Here is a 12,331-nt window from a genome sequence, read left to right as displayed (position 1 = left end):
ATAGACCAGGGGATATCCAAGATGTTGTCTCATTGGCCATTAGGCAGGGATTGGCTGAAGGCTTCAAGCAAATTCTTCGACCTCTGGAAAGGGTTCAAGCCCTTCTCAATGTATAAGTTCCTTGCCTCATCACCCTGATTTACACAGGCCCAAGGACCTCAGGATCCATTCTTCTCTACCAGAATGGGAGGAGGTTGATGAGGAAGGAAGGGCTTCACCATCTGAACACAGTTACTCCTCTCATTCAGAGTGTGAAGAGGGCGAGATTTTTGACCAAAATCTTTCAGAGGAAGAGGATTCTCGCCCAGAGCAGACATCCTCTGCATTGGTCTTCAAACCTACTCTCTTCAGGCCATTACTCAGCAAGGCCTTGGTCACTGCCAAGCTGTCGCCAGAGGAAGTGGCTCCCGAGCCACAAGGAAATCCCTCTAGTCAAGAGGATTCACTCTTCTCCAAGCCTGTAGTGCATGCAGAGGTTTTGCCTTCTCCCATTTTGTTCCTGGACATGGTCAAGGAACAGTGCGCTTCCCCTTTGGCAGGTCCTTGCCCATCTTCTCTGGATAAGCGTTTCTACAATGTCAGCGCAGCTCTGGACAATGCCATGGCAATGCCTTCTGTTGACATTCTGGTTCTGGCCTCGTTCTCATCTTCTGGCACTCCCACGGAGCCAGAAGATATCCTGAAACGGGATGATAAACATTCCGAACAGACCCTCAAGCGCAATCACCAGGCCGCTGCTTGGACTGTTCGGGCTTCAACAGCAGCATCCTTTTTCACGAGGGCATCCATACAGTGGCTGTGCCAACTCCAGAATAGATTGCTTGCTTCTGACCTCCGGTCTCACCAAGACCTTAATAAGATTATCGCAGCGGCGGAATTCACTGCAGATGCCACTCAATTCCTCCAAATTTGCATCCAAGGCCATGGCATCTTCAGTAGCAGCAAGAAGACTTTTATGGCTCCGAAATTGGCAGGTGGAGTCATGCCGAAAATGGAAGCTGGCTTCCGTTCCTTTCGCAGGCGATAAGCTTTTTGGCGATGCTCTGGAACCTTATCTCATCGAAACCAGAGATAAATGTAAAATTCTCTCTTCCTCTGGGAAGAAAGCCAACTATCGCCTTGCTCCTTATCACCCTCCTGCCTTCCGAGCAGAGACCCTCATCTTGCTTCCCCTGCTCTCACAGGCCGTACTCCCAATGCCAAGACCAATGGGCGGAAGCATCTGGCAGGCAACAACCTTCTACTAGTAAACGGTCCTTTTGGGGGGGAGGGTGTCATTCCTTCCGACGCTCTAAGTAATCCCTTGTTCTCCCCACCCATCGGAGGTCACCTAGCCTTCTTTGCCTCCAAATGGGAGGAGTCAACGACAGACGCCTGGGTGCTCAGCACTATTAGGTCAGGGTTACAATTGGACTTCCTAATGCCACCCCCCCCAAATTTTTTGATCTGTCCTGTCTCTTGGGACATTTCCAGGCAAGCCCTCATGAATCAGGCCATTCAGCACCTTCTGGAAATCAGGGCTATTCAACCTGTTCCCCCCTCTCAATAAGGACATGGGCTTTACTCTCACCTTTTCATCGTTCCCAAAGTGACAGGGTGGTGGTGGCGAGCAATCCTTGATCTAAAATTTCTCAACCAATTTGTAAAATACAGGCGATTTTAAAAGCAGACTCTGCATTCTATTTTAGAGAGCGTTCAGGAGGGCGACCTCCTCTCTTCCATTGATCTCACAGAGGCTTACCTCCACATCCCAATTTGGCCTCATCGTCGTCAGTTTCTCTGTTTCTGTTATCAGAATACCCATTACCAGTATCGAGTATTTCCCTTCGGCCTCCCTTCGGTTCCAAGGGTCTTCACAAAGGATCTGGCAGCATTGATGGCATCTCTGCAATCTGTCTCAGTGAGGATCCAATGCTACTTGGACGACATTTTGATTCTGTCCTCTTCCATCTACACGGCCCATCATATCTCCAGAGCCACGGATTTTCCATCAACACCAAAAAGAGCCAGCTCTCTCCCACAACCAAATTGCAACACTTGGGAGCAGTCATCGATACCATGTCGTGCCAGGTTTTCCTGTCCCCAGCTTGTGGAAAGAGTCTTGCAGAGATCATCAGCCAGATCCAGCAACATCAAACTGTCTCCCTGTCGCTGCTGTCCAAACTTCTGGGGAAGATGGTTTCCTGTAATGGCATCGTTCTGTGGGCCTACAAAGCTGCGGCCACTTCTGCCTGGGTGATCCAAGCATCCTTGTAGGAGATTTGTCATGCAGCCACGTGGACATCCCCGTCTCCTTTCATCAGACACTACCGTCTGGATGCCTTTGCCTCAGTGACTGCAGCCTTCGGCAGACGAGTGCTTCAACAAGTGGTTCCACATTCGGTGTGATGAGCCGGATGAGGACCCGCCCGTGGACATGCAAGCTTTGGTATGTCCCATCCTGGGCTCTCGATGCAGCATGGAGGAGAATGGGCATTGGTAGAAGTTACTGTGAATGCCCTTTCTATCTATGCTGCGAGAGAGCCCAGCCCCTCCCTTGATTCGTCCGGAGAGGGTAAGACATATTTCTGTATTCATTTTGTGCTTTCAGAGACACTTTTCAGTCTGTCAAGTATCTTTGCCAAAGCTGGGGTCTCTCCTGGGGGCTGGCTTTTATATCTTAGTACAGACTCAGCTAAATGATGTCATAGGAAGGAGACAACCCATCCTGGGCTCTCTTGCAGTATAGATAGAAAGGACGTTCACGGTAACTTCTACCAACACCCATTTTCACTCCCATTTATATTCTAAAAAATGTAACCCTCAGAAATAAAAAATGGAAAAAATTGGTACTGCATTTTCTGGTGACACAGTCTTGAGTCTTCAGAGGATTGAAAGGCCAAATTGTAGCATTAAACCTCAAACCTTGTTCACATATGTCAATGGTATCTCTAATTGAGGCAAGAATCAATTTTCCCAGATTGATAGATCATCTTCTCTCATATCTAAAGGAGAAGCCTCTCTTATTCCCTCAATGCTAAGTTTATAGCCAAGTTTATAGCCAAGTTTATAAACATGGCTATTTGCAACCATCTAATTAATATGCCATCATGTTGCACTCCATAATTAACACTGATCAATCATCATTGTATCTCTTGCTTAATAAAAATTAGACTTTAGATCATGAGGTCAAACACATACAAATAGTCCTTGACATATGACCATAATGGAGCATACCATGACGGTCATATGTTGTGATGATTCTCTTATTAAGAGAACCAGTGGTTTGCTGTGGATGTGATTTTTGCCAAAAAACAGCAGTAAATCTTAAACCATAAAATGTCATGTGATTGTGGGATACTGCAAACGGCCATAAATATGGCTATGTTGAGCGCCCAAAGTTCGGTCACACAACTGTGGAAGAGTCTAACTGTCAAAACTTTGAATCTGGGACATAAGTCTCTTTTTTCGCTTCTGTTGTAACTTCAAATAGTTGCAAATGTGCCTGGTTGTAAATTGAGGAATACCTGTTCAATTTTGAATTCATAAAATACCTATCTTCATATAAGTGCCATTGCCAACTAAGTTAAGCTAAAGGGATTCTTTTCAGTAGTGGACTATTGAATATGAAATGGCCTTAGTACGTTTCCAGTAATAAGCAATAGCATTGTAATGGCCTTTTAATCTTAATCTTAATCCTAATGTGTAGTTTCAGTGCAACTCTTTATTGTTGATATTTTTTTTCTATTTCTATTCTAAATTAACATTGCTACAATTTTTTAATCTCTTCATTTTTGTTGTATTGTGATTTTTTTAAAGAAATTATGGTCACCTTATTAGCTGCTTCTTAACTCATTCCACGACAGTTGTGTTTATTTATTTTCTAATTATTTAGCACTAAATAACTCCTTGCTAACCAAACCAATGACATTTATCTATTTCATAAGATAGCTTGGGAGTTTCAATTGTTCTCCAGGGTAGGGTTATAAATATTTTAATATAAAAAATGTAGAGAGTTGGCATATTTCTCTTATAGAAAAGGTATTTCCATACTATACATTTTAACACAACAAATGTTTAAACTTTCCCCTTTTTCTTTTTCTTTAACCAGGTGTGATTATTGTTCCAAGTGCTGGTGTTGGTATTGTCTTAGGAGGTTACATTATAAAAAAGCTGAAACTTGGTGCAAGAGAATCTGCAAAACTAGCAATGATTTGCAGTGGAGTATCTCTGTTATGTTTTTCAACACTCTTCATAGTTGGATGTGAAAGTATTAATCTAGGAGGTATAAATATACCATATACCACGGGGTAAATATATTTTGAGCTTTCTAAATAATTTATGCTTTGCATCAAAGCCAGCCTTTTTGTGCTGCATAAAAGGCAGTATCTTTTTCATAAGAACATTAAATAATTTAAAAGTTCCTTAATAAGTAAGTAAAAAAGAAATATATTGTATAATAATGGATTGAAATATTCCACAAGAAGTAACAATTCACTGGCTGTGTTCAAATAAACAATATCTGGTAAGTATTATATGCAAAATGGAAAGAACCTAATTTGAAAATATACCATGTTTTAGATACACATATGCCACTTCTAAGTTATTTATTTGAAGAAAGGATACTAAGGATCATTTCCATCATTCATGGGATATTGTTTTGGAGATCATAGTATTTGTTAAGTTATACTCTTTTGAATGTGAGATAAGCTAATTTTAATAGAAGAAATATGATATTAGAACATTTCCCTATTTCCTTGCTACCCTTCACAGCTGAATCTTTTTGAATCTGTAAAGCTTGACCTTGGAAAACATAAAGACATGGATTTTGAAGGATATTTAGTGCTTTCAGTATTCTATTTTCTGTCCAATCTGAGTATTTTTAGAACAGATCTAGACATTTGGTTGAATGAATCCAAAATCAATCAATCTCTCTTTTTTTCTCCCTCCCTCCCTCCTTCCCTCCCTCCCCCACCTCTGTTACACACACATGCTATTACATTCTTATACAACATCAATATTTATTTTCATAATATATACTTAATACTGCAAATTATGGTAATGACCATTGGCTCAAGAACGTTAAATTGGTGATGAGGAAATATATTTTCAGAATATAAATTTATGAGCTTATTTAGCCAATATATCTAAGTGAATGTAGATGTTTGGATGCATGACCAAAGCACAATTTTATTCAGGTCAAGAAAGAGAAAAGAGCTTTGACACTAACCAGTTTACGCGCTGAAAATCAGTCACAATTAGTTCATTGCTGTCATTCATTTACTTAGGCAAAATAAGAGAACATATACAAACTAGCTATAAGAATCATCTGTTTCTAAAAAATTGTTTCAAATTTTACATGTTTCTCAGTTCTGTGTTGATTATTTATTTTGTCTTTAGGAAGATAATTTCAGTCTTTCATAGTCAATCAATAATGCTTTTAGAGTCCATTCTTTTTCTGTCTATGTATGAATAAAGTAATGCTTCAACCATATATTTGAAACTGAGAAATTCTTTTCTAATCAGTCAACAAAACCGTTGCCATCCTCATCCATTCTTGAGGTTTTGAATCAAGTTTTTCTCTATTCATTTTGTTCCTACCCATCCTTTATATCACCTAATAGAATAATATTTTCTCCTGGATCATATCCCATCCTCCCTAAATTCATCTCTGGTTCTTTTATTGTCACCATTTGTTGGAGCAGAACAAACAATTTTCATCAATTCCTACTTTTGCATGCATTCATGACACTAATTCAATGCTTGATGTAAATTTTAATGTATTCATTCATAATTAAATCCATACTTTCAATTCTGTGTAAGAATTTGGGAGTATTATACTCCATTCAACAAGCTCAAACCATCTTCATTTAGTTCAACGAAATCCTTTCTTTTATGTTCTTTCTTTTTAAATTTGTTAATCCATCTTTTTTACCATATATTGACCTATTGATCAATATCTTTTATTGTTTACTCCTGTTACCTACCAAGTTAGTATATAACTATTTAGGATCGTTGTTCCTTGGTTGCCAATTTTATAACGTTACTAATGTTGGTTTTTATTTTGGAGTCTTCATATAGAATGAATTGGAAGCAAAGGAGATTGTACGTTCAAAGTAATTGCATACTATGCCAAAATTATGCCCAATTTCTCATAGACGTTGGTAAAACTTTACTGATGATGCTAGTTAGCTCAACTTAATATGAGAACAGTAATGAAATATTTCCTAGTAAATTAGCATTAAACAATATTGTGTATAGTTTGGTCATTATGTCTCGTGTGGAAAATCTGTGGCCAAGAGGGAAAATAGAAAACAATGAGATGGGATTTGTAGTACAGCAAAATCTGGAGAGGCACAGGTTCCCAATTTCTGCTGTCTCTCAGAAATACTATTATAGAACTAGAAATTGAGCAGGAAAGGCCAGGCAGAGTAATCCAGGGAGTGAAACACATTTTGTATTTACTTTTAACTTAGTGGTAACATTACAGGTTTATAGAGCTACAAATGAGAATAGGAAATCTATAAGCCATGACACCTCAGTGAAGCCTTCATATTCTATGCCTCTTAACTGCTACACATGTACAAAACAGAGAACAAACTACTGTTAAATTACTGTTGAAGTTCTCAAGTCTCTGTTCCTTGTTAGAAGGGTAAACTGGAAAAGTTATTTCATGTTACTTGTTCTTTCCAGTTAGTTTTCATTCCATCCTGTGGAATAAAAAAAAACACTGTGTTCTTTTCGCTGATGATGTAAAGCTGTTCAATACTACAGACAGTACTGCTACCCTTCAAAAAGATCTTGACTATGTATCAGAATGGTCAAACAATTGGCAGCTTCAAATCTCAAAAAATAAATGCTCTGTCTTACACATTGGCAAAAAAAAAAAATCAGAAAATAAAATAACAAGCTGAATAGTCAAGATCTTGTTGATGATCCAAGTTCTGTAAAGGACCTTGGAATACTCATCTCTAATGATCTAAGTGCTAGAGCCCACTGTAGCTACATAGCCAAAAAGGCATTAAGAGTTATTAACCTAATCCTACATAGGTTTTTCTCTGGTAATATCACACTACTAACTAGAGCATACAAAACATTTGCTAGACCAATACTCGAATACAGCTCATCAGTCTGGAACCCACATTACGTATCTGATATTAGCACAGTTGAGAAAGTCCAGAAATATTTCACAAGAAGAGTTCTCCACTCCTCTACTCATTGTAGAATACCTTATGCCACCAGACTTGAAATTCTAGACCTAGAAAACCTTGAATTACTCCGTCTTCGGTTTGATCTAAGTATGGTATATAAAATCATACATTGCAATGTCCTACCTGTCAATGAATACTTCAGCTTCAACCATAACAACACAAGAGCACACAATAGATACAAACTCAAGGTTAACCGCACCAAACTTGATTGCAGGAAATACGACTTCAGCAACAGAGTGGTCAATGTCTGGAATACTCTACCTGACTCTGTGATTTCTTCCCCAAACCCCAAAAACGTTAACCTTAGACTGTCTACTATTGACCTCACTCCTTTCTTAAGAGGTCTGTACAGGGCATACATAAGCATATCAATGTGCCTACCATCCCTGTCCTATTGTTTCTTTTATTTTTCTTATATGTACTCATTTCATATATTCATAACTATGTATATACTTATGCCTATTATCTTGTAAGCGATTGACAAATCAAATAAATAAATAAATTCTGAAAAATAGGTTTAGGGCTAGGAACCTCTCTTCTCTCTCTCTCTCACTCCCACCACAACACTGACTGGAACTGCCCCTGAAGAAAAGGAACTACATAAGACCATGGCTTCTACTGCCAACTCAGTGAATCTTTAAAAGAATACCATGTTCAGTGCTATCAATTATTTAATAGAAGCAATATACCAAATTTAATACAATATAAATTATCTGGGGTTCATATCAAAATAATTGTAAAAGGCTTTTTTAAAAATTCAAACATCCATAGAATAAGGTATGGAACTCTAGTCTGTTTTTTTCTGTCCTTGGTGGAAGTTTTTGTAATGATCCTTTTGTAATGACATTTGGTGTCATTTAGCTGGAAATATTCATTTTTCAGCTAATTAAACAAAAATAATTTAAAAAATAATTTAAAAAATCTCAGGTATTCTGAAACATGCAATGGGTTTAGAAAAGTTTGACATACTGGCAACCTTCCCCAAATAATTTATTCAATTGTGTTGGGATTTTGCCAGCTGGGGATGATGGAAATTATAATTCAGAATAATGGAGCCATCAAGTTGTAGATTTAAGATAATCCATTATATTTTTTTGAATAAAGTATCAGTCTTCATAGAATGTATAAAATCAAAATGTAAAAAGCATGATAGAGATCTTCCAATAAGCAGCAGACAAAATGTCTAGTTTACATTTGTCTCTCTGTATATTTAGTGAAGGGCTGTGAAATCATGGTGACCACGACTGAATTTAATGGTTGGGGAAAGGACTATAATGGATAAAACAAAGTGTCCAAGTGATTAGGATGATAGAAGGAGCCAGAGTTTTTTTTTAAAGAGATGCTCCCCCTTCCCCACACACTTTTAAAGGCTTTTATCCTATACCCCTTTTCATATACAACTCAGTATGACAAATATATTAATAATCTATTTTTCCACAAAACCAGTTGAGGTGAGTGGGGTTAAAGAAGATGACTGTCCCAAAGTCACCAACCAGTTTTTATGCCTAAGACAGAATTAGAACTCACAGTCTCTGGCTCTAGGCCAATGCCTTCACCACTCCACCAGACTGATTTCTTAATCTATCTAGGCTAAGATTATAGTTTTTATATATTTCCTACTTTTACAATGTTAGAAAACTAAAATTTATAAAGTGGTTAGATAGAATTCTAGGAGCTGCAGAAATGATGGTTTGGGGATTTAGTGGAAAAAAAAACAACGCTGGTGTTTCTCTAGCATCACATCATTTGTGGATCTGTCTGCCTAAAAAGCATAGCTTGATTTGTATCTTTATAAGTAAATGATATTGGAAAATATAATTCTTAGAAATTGTATCTGTTGGCATCAATTTATCTTCTGCAATGAATAAATATTATAAACCATACCCCCATCTTTTTTTTTTAGACCTACTCTTACCATGGCACATAGGAATCTGACTGGAAGCTGTAATGTTAATTGTGGGTGCAAAATCCATGAATATAAACCTGTGTGTGGATCAGATGGGATCACATATTTTAACCCTTGTCTTGCTGGTTGCATTAGCAGTGGAAATTACAGCACAGGGGTGAGTATGTCTACAAGCAATTAAACAGAATTTTGTTGCTGTTAGAAAAGCAATATATGCACCAAAGATAACTTCTATTATCAGTATCACAAAGCTGTTTTTATAGTAAAATGCCATATAAAAATCTTAGGCATCAAACATTATGAAGCATTCATATATGTGGGATAGCCAAAATAAGTGTCATAATGATTTGCAGCTATTGATGTTTTTATTTATTTATTTATCTGTTTCCGACAGAGGCGTGTGTAAGAGTTTTTAGGCAGCTACTTCTACTGTTAGATCATCATCTACTGTATTTTGGTGTGAGACTTAGATCTCAGGATATAAATGTGAGCACTATACACATTCACCAATCTTATAGTTTCCTGGTAAGGCAAAAACCCAAGGCACATATAACTTTAATTGACTTTATGAAATGCATTATAATTTCATTGACTGTGAGTACATGCCCAGACTACAAGAAGGTGACCATTGAGTTCAGTTATACGACAAAGACTATAGGGCCTGAATGTCATAGTCATTCAATAGTCATCCCCTATTGATTAGTCCCTTGCAAATTCCACAAAAATCCATATATGCCCTGAACTTGCCACCTTCCCATGAATTATGTAGTCTAAGTTTTTTCTTATGTGAGAAGGTTTCAGAAAGTATGTGCTATTAGAAACTTCTCAGCATGTAAAACTCCCTTCCTCAAAATTAGAAAGGCTTGCAGAATTCTAGGTTCTCCTTGTCTTCTCCTCAGGTGTGATAAAGATAACTTTGTGGAGATTATTTTTGCATAGTTCGATGAAATGGTAATTTCAATACTGCACTGGCAGAGCAGGCATGCTGTGGGCCCTGTCAGTCAAGGAATTTCCAATCTAGGACTGTTAGACATAGAATTTTGATACTGTATTCTCCTTTCATGTATGCATTTTCCTTGTTTTTGTGAACTTCCTCAAGATTAAGTAATTAACATTTTTTAAAATTTTGCATTTAATTAATTAAGAAATATTTAGCTTGCTATTTACAAAAACAACAATAACACTATAACTTTAGAACAGGAAGGGCTTTCTTAAATCTTCCTTTTAAAACATTCATTTCAGATGTTAAATTTATATTTACCGACGAAGAAATAAATCTATTCTAGCAGTATGCTTTGTCCCATATATGAGTAGACCAGGTTGCCCAGATAGAAAAAACACTTATTTAATTCTGATATTTTAAAATACTGTTACATTTTTTTTCTCTATAAAATATTTTGCCTTCAAATGAAGAGCATTTCTTATCTTGCTGTAACTGTCCTGGATGTGTCGTGCTTTACTTAGAGTCATAACTAAGATGAAGCATATGTACCAGATGCAAGCATTCTTGATAAAAATACAAATAAGAAATCATGATTGTTTTACACATCTTTTACAGATAAGAAATTACACAGATTGTGCCTGTGTCCAAAGCCGACAAGTTATCACACCACCCACAGTTGGACAGCGTAGCCAGCTAAGAGTGGTGATCGTCAAAACATATCTCAATGAGAATGGCTATGCTGTATCAGGAAAGTGTGATAGAACCTGCAACACACTCATCCCTTTCCTCATTTTTCTCTTCATAGTAACGCTTATCACAGCATGTGCCCAACCATCAGCAATCATAGTTACTCTTAGGTGAGAAGTTGCCTGGATCATTTCTTGTCTACTAGGATAGCATGCTTTATTATAATTGAGTTTCTCTGCCATTTCCACAAAACATTATTCACCTTTACTTTTCTGATGATGAATTAGGTTAGTTACTTCTAGAGATAGATGGATTTACAAAGTTTGATTTCACTTAATAATTCATTTTGTTGAATTGATGATACATAATTAATGTATGAATCAACATGTTTTAGAATTGTAGAATTCAGAGAGGGTAATTGTGTCTGAGAGGGTATTTGTTATTGGGTAGGTTGCAGAATGCTGAGGAGAATGGGACGACAATTTACTTAGAAAATAAATCTACTTGTCAATCTAGATTTGATTGAATCTACTTGTCATCAGAAATGTAAGGAAAATTTCTCACTTTGCTTCCTGGAAGAAGTTTTTATTTCTCTGAACTTCTGATTTTGATTCTACTGAACACCTGGCTCCTACATGGTTGGTCACTAGCATTGGGTCACTCTCCTGGGATTGGCTAAGGAGAAGAGTTTTGTCAAGTAACAATTAAGTAGTCATCCCTACCATTTCCTCCATTCAAGACTTTAAAATATATTGTATCTTTTTTTAGGTCTGTGGAAAATGGTGAGAGGCCTTTTGCCCTTGGCATGCAATTTGTTTTATTAAGAACTCTTGGTAAGTGCAGAGGTAGATATAGTGCCTCAATTGGTTACATTGACCGTCTTGAAGTATTATGTGAATTGGTAGAGGAATTGACAAGGCAGCTGAAAATAGCACTTTAAAAAAAAAAAAGTTTCCCAGCATATGATCTGACACTTTTGATAGGGTCTTAATTAAAAGGCATTTTATTGTAGCCCTCTTTTATTTTGATTCTCAGATTTTTTTAAATTCATGCACACAACCTTGCACTTCTACAGTTTTTGTTTATAACCAAATACTATGGTTAGCTAAAATTCAATATATGGTTCTGTAAAAGAAACAGGGACAGGGTCAGGCACAAGGTTGGTGAGAATACTAGCTATAGGACTTACTATGAAATCAAGTACAGCTACTAAGTGCTGAGGTTATTTGGTAACTGTTGTTTGGAATAAACTTCAAGTATTCTGGATGTATGGAACATGACTAACCAATTTACCTTGATATTTATTCTCCCAAACTTGAATAATTTTATTAAAGTTGACTTACAATATATTATTAATATTGTAATACTTTAAAAAAATTTAACATTTGAAATTCTAATATTTTAAGAGTGATATTATTGGATTGAGATTTATATGGGGTATGTGTAATGGTGTGGTGATAAATATTATCAGCTAGCTTTGCTGGCTCCATTGCTCTGCTGCATGACTCAATGAGTCTCCAAACAGTTGATCTGCACACAAGTATCGTGGCTCTGCTCTTTTCTTAATTAGTTCACAGAATTCTTACAATTGTCTGCCATCAATCG

The 12,331-nt window shown here is 37.0% G+C and overlaps 1 protein-coding gene across 1 annotated transcript in view; it reads left to right on the top strand.

Moving 5' to 3' along the window:
* The window catches only part of SLCO5A1 (solute carrier organic anion transporter family member 5A1), a 29,844-nt gene that overhangs the window by 15,510 nt on the left and 2,003 nt on the right, over nucleotides 1-12,331 (top strand). Inside the window, exons 5-8 of the mRNA XM_026706112.2 lie at nucleotides 4,091-4,289; nucleotides 9,094-9,253; nucleotides 10,655-10,896; nucleotides 11,495-11,559. Coding sequence (XP_026561897.1) covers nucleotides 4,091-4,289; nucleotides 9,094-9,253; nucleotides 10,655-10,896; nucleotides 11,495-11,559 — 666 coding nt within the window. The remainder of the gene's footprint in view (nucleotides 1-4,090; nucleotides 4,290-9,093; nucleotides 9,254-10,654; nucleotides 10,897-11,494; nucleotides 11,560-12,331) is intronic.

This window comes from Pseudonaja textilis, chromosome 3 (assembly GCF_049901715.1).
Source record: "Pseudonaja textilis isolate UNSWEBS1 chromosome 3, rPseTex1.2, whole genome shotgun sequence".
Taxonomy (NCBI): domain Eukaryota; kingdom Metazoa; phylum Chordata; class Lepidosauria; order Squamata; family Elapidae; genus Pseudonaja; species Pseudonaja textilis.
The sequence above is the reverse complement of the archived record's forward strand: the minus strand, read 5'-3'. Positions and strand labels throughout refer to the sequence as shown.